This window comes from Micropterus dolomieu, linkage group LG10 (genome assembly GCF_021292245.1).
Source record: "Micropterus dolomieu isolate WLL.071019.BEF.003 ecotype Adirondacks linkage group LG10, ASM2129224v1, whole genome shotgun sequence".
Lineage (NCBI taxonomy): Eukaryota > Metazoa > Chordata > Actinopteri > Centrarchiformes > Centrarchidae > Micropterus > Micropterus dolomieu.
In genome coordinates this window covers 24,028,129-24,043,520 of record NC_060159.1, presented here as the reverse complement: position 1 = coordinate 24,043,520, position 15,392 = coordinate 24,028,129, and the positions used below count along the sequence as shown (strand labels likewise).

The following is a 15,392-nucleotide window of genomic DNA, read 5'->3' as shown; positions in this document are numbered from 1 at the left end:
CATTGAAACTAATGGGGAGGAAGTTTATCATGCAGCAGGACAATGACCCAAAGCACACTGCCAACAAAACAAAGGACTTCATCAGGGGGAAAAAGTGGAAGGTTTCAGACTGACCAAGTCAATCACCTGACCTTAACCCAATAGAGCTGCATTTCACCTCTTTAAGGGGAGACTGAAGGGAGAAACACCCTGAAACAAACAAGAACTGAAAGAAGCTGCAGTAAAAGCCTGAAATAGCATCACAAATGAAGAATGCAACAGTTTGGTGATGTCGATGGGTCGCAGGCTTGAGGCAGTTATTGCAAGCAAGGGTTATGCCACCAAATATTAAATGTTATTTACTTTAAGATGATTGGTTCCATTACTTTTGCTCTCCTAAGAAGCTGTGGTCTAATACAAATGGTGATATGTCCTGAGTTGTTTAACACATCTAGATGTGAACACCAGGGGGAAAAAATAATGTGTACCTATATAGGTGTCAAATAAATGTAATGTACATTATTTCTATCTGAATTGCATAAAGTAGAAGTTTAAAGTATCTCAAGACCTCATAATTGTACTTGAGTGAACACACCCAGTTAGTACCTTTAAAGCTAATCCAACTATTAAAATCTGACCACATCATTCATCAGTCACCACAAACAACACTTACTTTTCCAGTATGACTTTGGCACTCTGTGAGTGTGAGAGTGAAGAAGACAGACAGACATGAGGAGAGAGACAAAAATTAATCACATTGTGCTTCAGTTCTCTGTGCCAACGAAATCAGTCAGAAGTATTTGACACGTCACTGTACAAAATAAAAACATGATTTAAAGAAATATTGCCGGCTGCCAGAATGGCCTCATGGCGTTTACTACCTGCTGCCACTAACTCTATCTTCTTTAACACCTGCTTTGGCAGAGCATGTGGCTGAACATAAAACAGCGACACCTGAGGCTCTTATTTTTTCTCTCTCTCTCACACACACACACAACACAAACTTTCCTCAGTGGAGACAGCGTGACGCAGACACGTTGCATCAGCACTCGGGATGCTGAATTTAGTAACAACTTGCTTGTCTCACATGACACGTATAGTACCTGTACCTGGTGTGTCTGAGTAACTTTTGTGTCCTGAAAATACAAAATGAGGGTCCAATGCAACATATTCAGATCACTTATTTTGTTCGACCAACATTTAAAAATCCTACAAATATTTATTTTACATGATATGCACAGAGAAAGGCAGCAAATCCTAACATATAAAGGCCCTAGAACCAGTGGATGATTGACATTTTTATCATAAATAAGTCAATTATCATAATTGCTGCTAGTTAATTTTCTGTTGATTGGTTAATCAATTAATTAGATGCCTGACTGAGCCTTCTTTTGGGCAATGCCATAATAAGAAAGTAAGTTAAACACAATTATATTCTATGTAGGTTCAAGAAGGTAAAGGGCAAAATGAAGTGGTTTGTCGAGTGCCTTAAAATGCCCTAATTTGATGTATTTTCTGTTGAAATGGCATGTCAGGTGCAACACAATGTTGGCAGATATGGTTCAAAGAGTTGGAAGGTTCAAAGTTAGTGTTTTCACTTGTTTTGCCTAAACAGACCTTTCTCAGAAGTGTGCAAGCCTGTACAGACTGCAAGTGCAGTAAAACCACATGTTGTGCCCCTTTCATTTCTATAAACATGGGATAAGACGTACTCACTTCTGGTCATGAACTGACCGCACTTCGTTGGCCTCGCACATAGTTTGATTGAGCTTTTACATGCGAAATCACAAGGCTCAGTATTAGCCACTGTGTTAGAGGTAGCAGGGCTGACCTCTCATTTAGGAAATATTGATTGTTTGCATTCTTGTTTTAGAATTGCACTGTCTTTTTAAAGTAAATATATTTTGGACTGTTGGTTGAACAAAACAAGCAATTTGAAGATGTAGCACGGGGTTCTGGAAAACTGTGATGAGCAATTACTGACATTTTATGTACAAACCATTGAAATAATCATTAGTTTGGAGCACTAGATTAGTATTTTCAGTACACAAAAACTACTCAAATGCCACCATTTTAAGTGTTGAGCATTAAACTGTTAAAAGTAAATGAACACGGACAGAGATTAAACATCAAGTATTTTGTGAACTGCTGCTGTTATAGGACGCTAGGAATGCCAGTTGTTTGTTTACAACCCTACAGGGAAACGCTAACTAATAATCTGATTGGCCAGTTAAATAAGCAAACTGATGTTTCACTTTAACCCTTCTATTAAAAATAAGTCTACTTCTGAGGACAAGAGATTTAGAAGTCAGTGGCTGTAATGTGTCTGTGCATGTTTTTTTTTTTTCCATCAAAACATGTTTGTACCTATACAAATACATGTGCATGTGATTAGTTGGTAGATCAATACAGTACACCGGAAAGATTGACCTGCTTCTCATCATCTCTGCAGCTATGTGACTTTGTCACACGTGTGACGATACTGCCTGTGTCTTAAGGTATGCAGGACCAGAGACTGAGCTTCCCTGGGGGGATGGGGGCGCTTACTGCTCCTGCTTCCCTGCTCACTCTGCAGCTGTGCATATAAAGACCTTGATCATCAATAGCAGCAACAGATATTGCCTGGGGACTACTGACCATGGTTCATCCTGTCTTATGAAACCTGTGGAAAATATTGATGGGCGGTAGGAAACTTAAACTGAAATGGAGGAGCATGTAAAGTGTGAGGTGTGTTTGTTTAAATAAAGTATATCATAGTACATAGGACTAGATTTTATTAAACACACAGTTTATTTAAATTGAGATGCCTACATTTATAAAGCTGTGGTTCACAAACTGAGAGTCGGCAAGATAAGTCTGAGCAGTCACGAGATAGGTAACTGATAATTATTTCAACACTTTCCTCCAGTATTTTGTGATTTAAAAGGATCATTTTACCACATTAGGCTCCTTAAAAAAATGTTCAGAAGTTTGGGAATTATCATAAAATACACATTTTGTAACCTTGATGATCACAAAATAATCATCAGTCATCATAATAAGTCTGATTAGGAGAAAATAGTTTTGACATCAACCCTGATGCACCTCAACAGAAGCTTTTCCTCAAGCCGAACATGCAAATTAAATTCAAGACAAAAAGATAAGCTTCTACTTAAGTAGACTTTTTCCTGCAGAGAATTTTGACAAGACACTATAAATCTGTTTTGTAATAATTTCTTTTAGGAAATGTATTAATTCTGCTGTTAAATTTGCTGTGATTTAATTTTTCATTTAAGGCAGTAGTTGGTCCCAGAGATAATTAAATACACATAATGGCCAACATGCTGTTTTAATAAGAGCTTTGTCCACACTGATGAAATTCTGTGGGGCAAAATACTGTATCTTTTTTTGGGGGTATATTTTTTGGGTGTATCTAAAACATACATTGGAATTAACCTTTAAAATAACAAGTGCTAATTTCAGATAAGTTGGGTCACTAAATGCCCCAAAACCATCTTAAAAATAACAAAGGAGAGTGTCCCTCCAATCATCTCATTTAGGCTGCAGGAGCCAGCTGATCTGAGCCCACCTGTATAAACAAAGGCATGTGTGGCTCCTCCATTGACTGAATGGCCGACTCCACCAGCATCACTGCGGCCTCCAGGTTGTCGCTGTGCCGTCGAATGAGGGATCGAACGTGTTTGAGTTTTTCGTCCTGTTGTTTGGTAATGAGCCCCACCAGCTCCTGCTTCCGCTCCTCCAAGATGGCCACCAGTCTGTCAAACTGGTTAGCCAGATGTTCTCTCTGTTGCTGACCATTTTCCTGAGGCGAGAAAGAAGAGTGCTCACCTGAACAAAGTTACAGTATTTAAATTAAAACTAGTGTTGTTTAATGAATGCCTCATTTCAGTGTAGTGTATGTAGTCAAATATAAATGTAAAGATGTACATAAAGGTGTCTCTTTGTTTTTGCTTTATCATGAAAATGTTTGTGGGTTATTAAAACATCTGGATTTAGACATCTCTCGCCACGTGCAGTTTTCCTTTCTTGTTGTTGATGTGCGTGTCTCTAACCTCTGTAGTGCGGCAGATTTCTTCCATCTGAGAGATGACTGCCTGGATGTGGTCGTTACTGGCGACCAAGACCGCGATGCCGTCGCTCAACTCAGTCTGCAAACATTCATCATCATTAAACATCACTGACATCAGTTCAGCCACTAACATTCCTCTGAAAATTATTGAAAGTTTATTTATTTATTTATGCCTTTATATTCTATGAAACTAAACGATTGTTCTGACTGTATCAATAAGCACTGCATCAGCAGAGCCACATAGATGATCAGAGACCCTCAACACCCATCTCATTGTCTGTTTTCCCTCCGGCCTTCAGGTACGAGGTACAGGAGGTACTGGACACATATAGGACAATTCGCCTATAGATGGCGCTTCAGCAACATGGTGAATTCAAATGGCCATATGTCTGAATAACTTTGCAGCATTTCTTTTTGAACAAAGTCCGAATATCTCTGTAGCAGATTTATCCAATCAGTATTCCTGTCCGTCATTTTATGTACTGTGTGTGCAGTGTTGCCGAAGGAATGCACTCTGAGTACTTTCTAGCTAGTAAGCCTGTCAACACCTAAAGCACAACAACATGAGTCACCAGCTGCATCTGTTTAGAGTATCATGTGACATCATGTTTGTTTCTTAGTTTGTTATGGCTTCTGTTCAGTTTTAGTGTCATTTAACGTGAAATTAGTGTAACAAATGTTCTTTGTACCTCTATGTAGGCTGAATTAAATTACTAACTTTTGCTTTTCAGGTTAACCTCTGCATAAAGATGGAGGATCAAGAACTTTGCTCAACCTCATCTAAATTTCAGATGAGTGAATCAGAGACAGAGTGAGAGATGGAGAGGCCGGCACTGAAATGTCAACAAAGCCAACTGCTCAATAACATGATGGACACTGCCGCTGCCATCTGCATGACAAAACTGCTGCATTTTGTGTGATTTTGTGTGTTCACACACGTGGACAAATGAGTTATGTGTTTTATTTATATATATTTGATGTAGAAGTTGGATTAAAGCAATGTCTGGAATCCCTGTAACACACCTTTAGATTACTAGATAACTAGGTGCAGTGGGGGAAAGTAACTCAGTACATTTACTCAAGTACTCCACTTACAGTGGGTACGGAAAGTATTCAGACCCCTTTAAATTTTTCACTCTTTGTTTCATTGCAGCCATTTTCCAAAAATCAAAAAAGTTCATTTTATTTCTCATTAATGTAAACTCAGCACCCCATCTTGACAGAAAAAAACAGAAATGTAGAAATTTTTGCAAATTTATTAAAAAAGAAAAACTGAAATATTACATGGTCATAAGTATTCAGACCCTTTGTGACACTCATATTTAACTCACATGCTGTACATTTCTTCTGATCATCCTTGAGATGGTTCTACTCCTTCATTGGAGTCCTGCTGTGTGTAATTAAACTGATTGGACTTGATTAGGAAAGGCACACAACTGTCTATATAAGACCTTACAGCTCACAGCTGCATGTCAGAGCAAATGAGAATCATGAGGTCAAAGGAACTGCCTGAAGAGCTCAGAGACAGAAATGTGGCAAGGCACAGATCTGGCCAAGGTTACAAAACAATTTCTGCAGCAGTCAAGGTTCCTAAGAGCACAGTGGCCTCCATAATCCTTAAATGGAAGAAGTTTGGGACGACCAGAACTCTTCCTAGACCTGGCTGTCCAGCCAAACTGAGCAATTGTGGGAGAAGAGCCCAAAGATCACTGTGGCTGAGCTTCAGAGATGCAGCAGAGAGATGGGAGAAAGTTCCACAAAATCAAAAATCACTGCAGCAATCCACCAGTCGTGGCTTTATGGCAGAGACATGTGAAAGCCTGCGTAGAGTTTGCCAAAGAACACATGAAAGACTCCCAGACTATGAGAAATAAGAATCTCTAGCAAAAATTTCTACATTTCTGTTTTTTTCTGTCAAGATGGGGTGCTGAGTGTACATTACTGAGAAATAAAATGAACTTTTTTGATTTTTGGATAATGGCTGCAATGAAACAAAGAGTGAAAAATTTAAAGGGGTCTGAATACTTTCTGTACCCACTGTAAGTACAATTCTGGGGTTCTTGTACTTTACTATACTGTTTCTTGTATGCTACTTTATACGAACTCAACTACATTTCATAGGGAAATGTTATACTGTGTACTATATGTATTAGGTAAGTGTTGTTACTAGTTACTTTGCAGATTAATATTTTAAAAACCCATAATAAGCATTTAAAATATAATGCATTGTTAAACAGTAAATTAAACTACCCAGCAATATAAAACTGCAGGTTACATGTTACTGCATCAACAATATCTAATAGTATAATGGAACACAGACAGAACCCATTTTGGCTGCTTTTTGAGCACTTTTACTTTAAGTCATTTTCTTATTATTTCTACATAATTCTCTAATACTTACATACTTTTACTTTGGTGCGATTTTGAATGCAGGAGTCTTTATTGTAACAGAGTATTTTTAAATTGTGATATTGCTATTTGTACTTAAGTAAAAGATCTTAATACTTCATACAGTATATGTACTTCTTTCACCACTGACCAGGTACTGTATGTGTAGGTGTGGCCTGATTTCAGATACATACAGTATTTTTTTCTCTTTCTCTACCACTCATTGTTTCTAAATGTAGCACTTAAAGCAGTTCAGAATAAATATATTAATTATTTTATTTACACATTTTCAGTTTGGTAAACAAGCGGCACAACTATAACGGAGTCACCCACCTCCCACCCTCAGGGATAAACAAAGACCAAAAAAAAGCTGTTCAGCATAACTGATGAGGTTGACGTAATTGCACGATTCTTGCAATTTGAATTTGGGTTGTATGCACTTATTGCAAGACACTTTTGATAAAAGCTAAATAAATGTAATCTACTTTTATATTATGTATTTGCACTGGTTGGTAGGTCAGTGTGCATCTTTTTGTGCTACATTTGTGTTGCTTTGGTGTGTAGGAATGAGATACTGGGATCCAAACAGAAAAGGAAAGAGAGAAAACAAAAGATTTAAAAATAGAAACAGAAGGAGGTATGTAAGATAAAGGCCATCATCCCCTATAAAAAGTCGCCCACCCACATGAACTTTCTGGAGAATTGTTAGAGTTTAGACTATTGTACAGTATACACTCTTTGATGACCTTTAAACAAGCTTTAGCTTCAGTTGGAGCTCTGCTGCGCAAAAAACTTCCTGCTCACCTCCAACACACAGCAGTAACAATGTCTCAGAAAGAATCTTTTGGTTTTGTGTAGGTTCTTACCCTGACAGTGAAGCGAAACGGACTGATGTGAAGTGAACTGGACAGAAGTGAAGTGGAGAGCAGTAGGGAGTAGTGAAAAAACATGAAGCGATGTCAAGTGAGATGCAACAAAGTGAAGTAGAGATGAGTAGAGAGTGAAGTTGACAGAATTAAGTGGAAGGAAGTGGTGTCAAGGGAAGTGGAGTGGCATGATGTAAAGTGGAAACATGAAGTGAAGTGGATTGACATGAAACGAAGCTGAGTAAAGTGGATTGAACTAGAAGAAGTGAGATTGAATGGTGTTTATATAGTGAGGTGAAGTTGAGTGCAGTAGAGTGAAGAAAAGTAAAAGAAGGAGGGGAGTGAGATGGGCTGAAGAGGAGTATACTGAACTGAAGTGGAGTAGAGTGAACTGGAGTAAATGTAAAATGTAAATGCTCCGTACTCCGTATAGCACCTTTCTAGTCTTTTCGACCACTCAAAGCGCTTTTACACTACATCTGCATGAGTGAGATGAGGTTTAAACGAGTGGCATGAAGTGGAGTGAATAAAGTGAAGTGAACTAAAGAGGAAGGGAGTGAAGAGAGAAGAAAAGTGAAATGGGTTAAAAGTGTTGTGATGTGAACTGGAAATCAGGAGTGAAGTGAATTGAACTAAAGTGTATTTAAGTAAAGTGAGTGGAATGAAGGTGAATGGATCATGAAGAAACAGTGTAAAGGTTGTGCAGTGAACTGGACTGAGCTGGAGTAGTGTGAGTGGAGTGATTTGAAATAACTGAGGTGAAATAATGTGGAGTGGAGTGATTTGAAAAAAATAAGTGAATGGAAGTGGCATTATTAAGTGATGTAAAGTGGAGTAAAGTGGCTGGCTAGAAAACAACCCTTTGTTATAATGAATATAAAGCTGATTCTGTACCTTCTGTTTCATATAGACGTTGCTGAGTGGAGCCACATCACAGTCCTTGTGTTCTCCGAACACTTTGCACATGGAGCAGGTCGGCGTCTCACAGGACAGGCAGTAGATATTAATCTTCTCCTCTTCATGTTCTTCACACATCAGCTGCCGCTGCTCTGGCTTTATATTCACAAGCCTGGAGGAGACAAAAAGTATAATTGGTGAATTTCAGTACTGGGATTTGAAAATGAAGCTGATATGCATGTACTGTAGTTTGCAAGATGGAGACAGGGTGGGAAAGTGAAGTGAAACTAGAAAATAGTGCACTGGAGTAAATTAAGTAAAGTGGAGAGAAGAGAACCGGAGTGAAGAGTTGAGTCAAATGGTGTAAAGTAAAATGGAGTGGAGTGGCATGAAGTAGAGCAGATTGAAAAGGAGTGAACTGGAGTGATAAGAAGTGGAGTGTAGGGAAGTAAACTAAAGAGGTGTAAAGTGAAATGCATGGAGTAGACTCATGTGTACTGAAGTGAAGTAAAGTGAAAATATGTAGAGTCTAGTGATGTGGAGTTTAAGTGAGTGAAAATTAGTGAAGTGGGGAGTGAAGTAAAGTGAAGTGGAGTGGCATTAAATAAAGTAGGTTGAAATAAACTGAAAGTGGGAAAGTGAAAAGCCATGAAGCGCACAGGAGTAAATTGAGTAAAGTGAAGGGGAGTGAAGTGAACAGGAGTGAAGAGTTGTAGAGTCAAGTGAACTATAGTGGATTGGCATGAAGTAGAGCAGAGTGAGAGCAGAGAGAAGGGAAGTTTGGTGAAGTGGTGTAAAGTGATGTAGAATCATGTGACATGAAGTGAACAGAAGTAGACTGGTGTGAATTAATGTAAAGTTGTGTTAAGTGCACTGGAGTAAACTGAAGTAAAGTGAGGTGACGATATGTAGAGTCAAGTGATGTGGATTGAAGTGAGTGAAAATTAATGGTGGGGAGTGGAGTGAAGTACAAACTGGAGTGGGCTGGCGTGAAATAGAGCAGTGTGAAAAGGAGTGATAAGAAGTGGAGTGGAATGAAGGGAAGTAAAGTGAAGTGGTGTAAAGTGATGTAGATCACGTGACAAGGATTGAATTGCAGAGTAGACTGGAGTGAACTGAACTAAACTGGTGTGAAGTAACGTGATGTGAAGTGGAGGAAAGCAGTGGAGTACTCTGAAGTGGAGTAAAGTAAAGTGAAGTGGAGTGAAGATTTGTAGGGTCAAGTGATGTGGAGTGAAGTGAGTGAAAATGAGTGAAGTGGGGAGTGGACTGGTATGAAGTAAAGTAGGTTGAAGTAAACTGGAGTGAAGAGAAGTAGAGACAAGTGAAGTGACAGAAGGGGAGTAAAGTGAAATGCAGTGGACTGAAGTAAAATGTAGTGTAACATGATGAAGTTAAGTAGAGTCGTGTGTTGTGGTTTTGAAGTGGAGCGGATTAAACTGAAATTAAGTACTGATTTTTTTAAATTACTCAAATGTGCTAAAATCTGATTGGTGCACAGAAGTACAATGACATCAGATTCTACCAATGGAGCCCCGGCCACTTCAAACCAGTAAGAGAGTTTTTGTTTTAAAAAAAAAGGTAAACTTCATATTGTGAACCTGTTCTGACTTTGGCAAAAAATAGTTTGTTCATGTTGGATCCCATCACTCATAAAAATAAACAGAGTATATGTGGTTTAATTCCAAAGTTTGTTTTGGATTCCAGAGTTCAAATAAAAATGAAAAGTGTGTGTAGTACCTTCAACGGGCAGACATACTGTATACATTGGATTAGATTCAGGTGAGTAAGAGAAACTAGTGCATTTTACACCCAGAAGTGTTTTACTTACAAGATAATCCAGAGATATTTATTCTTTTGCTACTAGCTATCATTTGAATGCACTTATAATGTGCTTAAGATGTCCTTAAAGGAAGACTTAAAAGAAAATCTGGCCAATTTTTTAATCTGTTTCCCATGCACTAGTGGCATAGTGTCCACAAGAATTGGCAACATTGCCTGTATTGTTAGACCAGCTTAGTTTATTTCTGTTATTGCTGACGTATTTTGACGTCAGTGGATGATGGAAGAACTACGCAAAGAGTTTGGCTGAGATCACTGTTGTTTCTTTGCCACTTGGGAACCAAGAGGGTGTCACTACTCACAATGTCTCAGTCACCCCATAGTGTGATATTATACATCTATCTTTCCTGTGTTTTTGTGTGGTTTTACACCATATTCCTCCCAGATTTGTCACTGCCAGTGTGCAATGTACATGATCCTTACAATGCCAAACATTTAATTATCATACAAGCAGAAATTAACAGCCAGATGAACACACACCATGTCCCAAGTTTGGAAGCCACAGGGGTGCATGTATGCAGTTGGGACAGGGGTGGCATTGGCACTAGGGAGCATCCTAAAAAAAACAAAGCCTTTTCAACAGAAGCAAAACATTTATGCAATAAATGTTCCTTTGTACTCTGACGTAGGTGTCTCTGACAGAAATGATGATTAAGTAATGAGAATTTTTTCCACACATAAAACAAAATGATGAGAAACCACAAGTTACAAAACATTTGTGAACCTCACTGTGAACAGTCACATCTATTTTAGCCCACACAGATAATGAGGGGACTCCTGTCCTTCTGTCTCTAATGAATGCCAACATATCTCTTCTTTACCAGTGACTCGTTTAGCTTCTAATTTGGAGTGAAAGTAACAAATACACAGTGAGACAAATCTACACTGAGGATAACTTAAAAATATGAGTGTGAAGTTGTAGTAAGTCTGTACGCTTATGAAACAGAAGCAGATGGACTAAAGAGGCTTCTACCTTTCTTATTTAGTAAGCCTTAGTTGTTAGTTGACTAATAACCAACTTCATCAAATTCTGCCCATTTACTTGCATAGATTAATAGTTAAAGTTATTAATTATTAAATAGGTTAGTTCACAAAGCATGTTAAACTGCAGCACTGCTGAATCTCTGCAACTCCCTGCAGTCACAACTCAGCAAAACACAAAAAAAGGCAACAGAAGGTAAACTCCCACCTCGAGATACAGGTCATAATTATAATTTAGAAGTTCTGAGCTTTAACTTCTGAGATAAGACAGAGACATTAAAGTTATCCATCTCTGGTGATGACTGGTCAACTGACGGGAAAGTCAGTCTCTTACTAAAACGTTGTCTATTTTGTTTTTAATCCTCCAAAAACTCTAACTTACCATGGTTAAAGCATCAGCAGTTATCTGCCATGTTATTAATGCACTTGTTTCCCACCTTTCAATACGTATAAACAGTGGAGTAGCACAAAATCCTGGGCCATGTGTATAGGCATTCTCGACTCCTCCCCACATCCACCGCTTTTAATTCTATTATCTCTGTGGGCCGTCCTCCCATGAGGGTCCTATATACTCAGTCCCCTTTGCCCCTCAGTCTTACACCCCTGCATATAAACTAATTCATCCTTCAGATAAAACAAACAGAGGTGACATCATCTGAAAGAAAGTCTATAAAATGGGTTTTAAGAAGTGATTCAAAAGAAGTCAGTGACTCTGCGAGCCTTATCTCCTCGGGCAGGTAGTTCCAAAGCCTGGGGGGCCCTGATGTGGCAAAAGCACAGTCACCTTTAGATTTAAGCCTCAACTTTGGAACTGCCAGAAGGGCCCCACGTGAGGATCTCAGGTGCGAACTGGCTCATGGGGGGTCAACATGTTTGCTATGTAGCTTTGGGCCGAACCCAGATGTCCTTTAAAAGTGATCAGAAAAATCAAATAAAATCAATAAGTATCCTAGCTGGTGATTTTGAACTAGTAAAAGGTGAGAGAGTGACTTCTGGTTCATGCCAGAAAGGCAGAAGTTACAGTAGTCGAGTCTGGAGAAGGTAAGAATGACTTTTTACAGGTCAGAGGTGAGGAGATGGTTTTAATTTGCAGGAAGCAGGACTGGACAACTTTTTTCCATCAGTGTTTCAAAATTAATATCCAAATCAAATATTACCCCCAGAAAATAACTGCTGTGTTGTAACTGACGCTCAATTTGACCTCTTCATCCATTGACAGCAACAAAAAGTAACAATACACTTAATGACAAGGAAAACTGACAATAACCCCCAGTGTTTTACCATTTAAAAGCAAACAACCATGACTTAAAAAATTATCCATTCATGTTTTCTCATAATTTAAGCATGTATCAGTTTGTCACTACTTACCAAGAAGTCATGACTACTGTGATTTTTTAAAATCAGCCTCAAAATGTTAAACTACTGTCTGCAATGAAACAAGAGCAAACCATCCATTATGAATAGATCAAGTTTACATTACTGTGAAAGAAAGACTGTAGTCATAGAGCTGAAGAAAGACAATACTGTCCTCTATTGGTAGTCACTCATCACTACAATAACATGCAGGGTCTTACCTCAGAGTCTATATAAAGACCTTTTCTTGCTAAACCCTGTTGGGAATATTTGACATACATACTGACAACAACTGGGGTAAGAATCAATCTGTCATTCTTTAATTGTTGAATTTAGAGAATTTTTAAATGATGATTAAATTAAATCTTTCAATCATCAGATGCAGCGTATTATTTTCATCTTATTTTGCTTATTGTAGACAAATACTGTACATTATACAATAATTCTTAACATAATAGATTAGATATCAACCATTAATGAAATCTTTATATAGTGCTTATAAATGCTAAATAGGGGGTTAAATTAAAGTGTTATCCCTTTTTCTTATTATCAGTTTCTTACCCCATACCTCTCTACCTCCTGCACATACACACTCACCTGGAGGACTCCTGCTGTCTGTAAAGGTCTATGATGTTCTCCACCAGCAGGTTCCTTTGCAGACCGTAGATTCCATGGCGGTCCAGCACCACCTCATGGCGGCATGACGGACAGCGAAACCGGCTGCCACTGGTAGCCACGCTGGAGGGGCCGCGGGACTGCCACAGAGGGTTAATTGACTGGATAAAGAGAAGAGGGAATAAAATGTATAACTTGGATCTATTTGGGTTTGATGCTGTCAAAAGCAAAAAAAGAATAATCAAAAGCCCTTTCTGATTTTCACACTTAAACAAAAACATAAAAAAGGGTCCATTGATGGCCCCTAGAGAAAAACCAACTACCTAAATGAAGATTCCCATAAGGATGTCTTTTGGCTAAGCTGACGATAAGCACTGGAGCAGTTGCAATGTTTTTTTGGTTGAACAACATGTAAATGCTGGGATCAGACTACAATAGACTGTATTTTTGTCTTTTGAGATGGTCACCGTGTCAAATTAGATGATCAGTCATAAATTCTTTCTGTGACTTGCCTGGAAACATGGCAAACCAGATGTTGGACCTGGACAATTCCTAGGTTCTCTCTTTTTAAAACTTGTTGTGGGGAAAGAGGTGTCAAATGAAAGTTTAGAAAACACTGAGGACATGGAAATAGAGCATAGAAATGGATTCTGTGGCAGGATTGGTTTGACAGGTTAAAAGAGACATTATGATAAAACTTGTTTGCACTGAACATACATTCCTGTTGGAATATATTGTAACATGCATTTAGCTTTCATTCCCAAGCTATCGACAAGTTTTGGAGCAAGCTACAGACTTTTCAGAGGTGAGTGTAGATTTTTGGTGGACTATTCTGTTCATTTGCAATAATTAAAATACCACATCAATTTGAAATAATCATGGGTGCTTGAAATTTGTTTGCATGAAAATGTTCAAATTAACCAAGCTGTAACCCTGTAAGACAGACGCAATCTCACCTGGAAGATGTCGTTGGCACACTTGCGGCAAAGGTTGTGCTGGCAGGGCAGGATGACCACGGGTTTGGAGAACATCTCCAGGCAGACTGGGCAGATCAGCTGCTTCTCTAGGTTATCCATGGTGGCTCCTCTGCCAGCGCCAGGCCCAGAACTGCCTGCTGACGGAGGCTTATAGCCGAGAGCCAAGTTCATCATGTCCAGAGGCGGTGAGTAAAATGTCAACTAAGACAGAAGAGGTTAACAAGCAGAGAAACACAAGATGGGGGGATTTTCTAGATCTTTCTTCTTGAATTCAATTCAATATCCCCACAGGTCTATATCCAGAAGTAGATTTCTAGCATTTTACCCTCAAAAAATGTTGTTGATGGTGTTTTTAGTCGTATTTTCTCTCCGTCTTCTGTTCTAGCTCTCACAGTGTCTCTTTCCCCAGCTGTCCATCCCTTTACCCCCCCTGCCAGCCTGTCTAACCCCTATCTCTGTCTCAGTCCCACAGCAGCCGGACTGTTGACTGCTGATATTTTTAGCTCCTCAGTTTGTTCTGGCTTGGGTTACTTTCTAAACTGATTTTCCCAGCTGGGGCACTGAAAAGTCTGGGCGTGGCAGAGGATTAGAACAGTGGTCAGTATCAGGGTTCAAATGATAATGTTTTTATGAAGTCTGATACTTAAGAAGGGGTCATCTTGGTGACATAAGCTATGGCCACCATGTTTGGGTTCATTAGCACTTCGGCATAAACAACTAGCTCCATTTCTCAACTCAGACATCTATTTGTCACAACAGGATTCGCTACACAGGACAATGGTGAAAAACAGATGCAAATTATTATATAAAACCTAGTTATTTTCTCCTTAACATCTCCTTTAGTCTGATTAGTCAAGTCAAAACTATATAGCTAGTATTAGCTTATCTCTTATGATATTGGTTGATTTGTTAAATTAGTTTGCTGGCTTGTTTCTAAGCTTACAAACTTAAAAATAACTTATTTGTTTATGTAAACTGAGCTTAAGCTAATGTGTTTTAGCATTGAGTAAAAACTAACTACATTCATACATAATGTTCTCAAAGAAAAATACATATAGAATGAAGCAACAAAGAATGATGGTTAGTGATAATGATTTTTTTTTTCTTCTTTTAACTACTTTTATTTTATTAAGTTTCTTCCTGCTTTTACTGCGTATCTTGTTATTTGTTTGAGGTGTTTCATTGTCTTTGCTCTTGTGAAAGCACTTTGTAACATTGTTTAGAAAAGTGCTCTATAAATAAACATTATTATTATTATTATATTATAATGTGGTTGAAATCAATAATATGATATATGATAAGATGTATTCAAAGTCACATAACATAACAAAACTATCTGATTAATATTCAGTTCAATGGACTGTGTTAGACTTTACTGTTTGTTCCAATAATGTTTAGCACACAGTAAGTTTCTGTAGTGTTTCT

At 38.4% G+C, this 15,392-nt stretch overlaps 1 protein-coding gene across 1 annotated transcript in view; it reads right to left on the bottom strand.

Moving 5' to 3' along the window:
* trim54 (tripartite motif containing 54) overlaps positions 1-14,146 on the bottom strand; it is a 40,803-nt gene extending 26,657 nt beyond the window's left edge. The window contains exons 1-6 of the mRNA XM_046060365.1: positions 13,947-14,146; positions 12,973-13,151; positions 8,197-8,371; positions 4,032-4,127; positions 3,548-3,781; positions 653-675 (exon numbers count right to left, since the gene is read on the bottom strand). Of these exons, the coding sequence (XP_045916321.1) occupies positions 653-675; positions 3,548-3,781; positions 4,032-4,127; positions 8,197-8,371; positions 12,973-13,151; positions 13,947-14,141 (902 nt within the window). The 5' untranslated portion in view covers positions 14,142-14,146. The remainder of the gene's footprint in view (positions 1-652; positions 676-3,547; positions 3,782-4,031; positions 4,128-8,196; positions 8,372-12,972; positions 13,152-13,946) is intronic.
* Between the last annotated feature and the right edge of the window lie 1,246 nt (positions 14,147-15,392).